Consider the following 2,735-nt stretch of genomic DNA (forward strand, 5'->3'; position numbering starts at 1 on the left):
GGAGGGTTCACTTTTCTCCACACCCATTCCAGCATTTATTATTTGTAGATATTTTGGCCATTCTGACTGGTGTGAGGTGAGACTTCATGTAGTGTTGATTCACATCTCTCTAATAATTCTCAATGTTGAACATCTTTCCACGTGGTTTTTGAACATCAAAGAGATCATACCAGCCAATCTGAAAGGAAATCAACCCTAAGTATTCATTGGAAGCACCAAGGATGAAGCTGAGGTTCCAGTACTTTAGTCACCTGATGTGAAGAGCTGACTCACTGCAAAAGACCCTGTTGCTGGGGAAGATTGAGGGCAAGAGGAGAAGGGCATGACAGAGGATGAGATGGTTGGATGGCATCACTGACTAAAAGGACATGAGTTTGAATAAGCTCTGGGAGATGATGAAGGCCAGAGAAGCCTGGCTTGCTGCAGTCCATGGGATAACAAAGAGTCGGACATGACTTAGTGATTGAACAACAGCAAATGTCTTTTTGGGGAAAATGTCTATTTGTTTTTTGTATCGAGCTGCATGATCTGTTTGTATGCTTTGGAGATTAATCCATATCCATTGTTAGTGGCTTCATTTGCAAATATTTTCCCCGTTTTCTGGATTGTCTTTTCATTTTGTTTATGTTTTCCTTTGCTGTGCAAAGGCTTTTAAGTTTAAGTAGACCCCATTTGTTTATTTATTTTTATTTTCATTACTCTAGGAGGTGGATCTAAAAAGATATTGTAACAATTTATATCAGAGAGTGTTCTGCCTATGTTTTCCTCTCAGAGACTTGTAGTAAGTATCTGGCCTTACATTTAGGTCTTTAATCCACTTTGAGTTTGTTTTTTGTGAATGGTGTTAGGGAGTGTTCTAATTTTATTTTTTTTATATGAATCTATCCAGTTTTCCCAACACCATTTATTGAAGAGGCTGTCTTTGTTATATATTCTTGCCTCTTTTGTTACAGATTAGGTGGCCATATATATTTGGGGTTTTCTCTGAACTTTCTATCATATTCCATTGATCTGTATTTCTGCTTTTGTCCCAGTATCATGCTATTTTGATTATTGTAGCTTTTCAACATATATTCTTGATACAACGCTTTCAGCAAGTTGGAAATAGAGGTAATGTTCTCAGTGTGTAAAGTATATCCATGAAAAACCAATGGCAACATTATCATAAGGGTGAAATTTTGAGTGCTTCCTCTGAAGAATGTCTGTTCTTGCCATTGTGTTAAACATGCTCAGTGTTATATAAAGGTCAATAAAGTAAGGGATAAAATAAATTCCTAAAGACTAACAAGAAATATCAGTAGCTTCCTTATATCCAGTGCACACATGTTATTACATAAGAAAATTCTAAGTAACTCTCATCCCCACAAAATATTAAAATACTTAAGTAATTTATGGAGGTTTATAGGATGAAAGGTAAATAAAAGTCACATTTATGTCACTTGTATATCATAGAAAAAAGCAGATAGAAATAAAAAGCTTTAAAATACTACTTTAAAGTCCATCAATACATGGAATATTTAGATAAGATTTCGCAAATACATGTAAAACTGTACACTGAAAAAATATGCAAGATAAATCAAAGATAGCTTAAGTGAATATGAAGTCATGGATTGGAAAATTCTATAGTAGTATTAACTTAATCGTCCACGAATTGATGTAGAGATTCAAAGTCATCACAGTGGCTTTTCCGCCCGCTCCCCCTTCCCCCCGAGCGCCGCTCTGGCCGCACTGCGCTCGCTCTGAGCTCCGGGCTCCTGCTAAGCCAGCGCCGCTGTCGCCTCTCTCCAGTCGCCATCATGATCATCTACCGGGACCTCATTAGCCATGACGAGATGTTCTCCGACATCTACAAGATCCGGGAGGTCGTGGACGGGCTGTGTCTGGAGGTGGAGGGGAAGATGGTCAGTAGGACAGAGGGTAACATCGATGACTCGCTCATTGGTGGAAATGCCTCCGCTGAAGGCCCCGAGGGTGAAGGTACCGAAAGCACAGTAATCACTGGTGTCGATATTGTCATGAACCATCACTTGCAGGAAACCAGCTTCACAAAAGAAGCCTACAAGAAGTACATCAAAGATTACATGAAGTCAATCAAAGGGAAACTTGAAGAACAGAGACCAGAAAGAGTAAAACCTTTTATGACAGGGGTTGCAGAACAAATCAAGCACATCCTTGCTAATTTCAAAAACTATCAGTTCTTTATTGGTGAAAACATGAATCCAGATGGCATGGTTGCTCTGCTGGACTACCGTGAGGATGGTGTAACCCCATATATGATTTTCTTTAAGGATGGTTTAGAGATGGAAAAATGTTAACAAAGTTGGCGGTTACTTTGGATCAATCACCTGTAGTCAAAACTGGCTGGCCACTGCTTTTCATCCACACAACACCAGAACTTAGACAGATGGGACTGATGTCATCTCGAGCTCTTCATTTTTTTTGAACGTTGATTTATTTGGAGCAGAGACATTGTTTTTGAGAAAATGTGTCATGTAGGTTGTCTAAAAATAAAACCATTTAAACTCAAAAAAAAAAAAAAGTCATCACAGTGAAAATCCTAACAGACTTTTCAATATTAGCTGCTGCTGCTGCTGAGTCGCTTCAGTTGTATCCAACTCTGTGCAACCCCATAGACAGCAGCCCATTAGGCTCCTCTGTCCCTGGGATTGTCCAGGCAAGAATACTGGAGTGGTTTGCCATTTCCTTCTCCAATGCATGAAAGTGAAAAGTGAAAG

General features: G+C 39.2%; 1 protein-coding gene across 1 annotated transcript; it reads left to right on the top strand.

Annotated features, from left to right (window-relative positions):
* Positions 1-1,680: 1,680 nt before the first annotated feature.
* LOC101122981 (translationally-controlled tumor protein-like) lies at positions 1,681-2,533 on the top strand. Its single transcript, XM_042234356.2, has one exon. It carries the CDS (start codon positions 1,797-1,799, stop codon positions 2,313-2,315), a length of 519 nt encoding a protein of 172 aa, XP_042090290.1. The 5' UTR covers positions 1,681-1,796; the 3' UTR covers positions 2,316-2,533.
* Positions 2,534-2,735: the final 202 nt, after the last annotated feature.

This window comes from Ovis aries, chromosome 17 (genome assembly GCF_016772045.2).
Source record: "Ovis aries strain OAR_USU_Benz2616 breed Rambouillet chromosome 17, ARS-UI_Ramb_v3.0, whole genome shotgun sequence".
Taxonomy (NCBI): Eukaryota; Metazoa; Chordata; class Mammalia; order Artiodactyla; family Bovidae; genus Ovis; species Ovis aries.

Bases quoted from the DNA above. Each gene is read 5' to 3' on its own strand.
- LOC101122981 (XM_042234356.2), top strand. From the start codon at position 1,797: ATGATCATCTACCGGGACCTCATTAGCCATGACGAGATGTTCTCCGAC.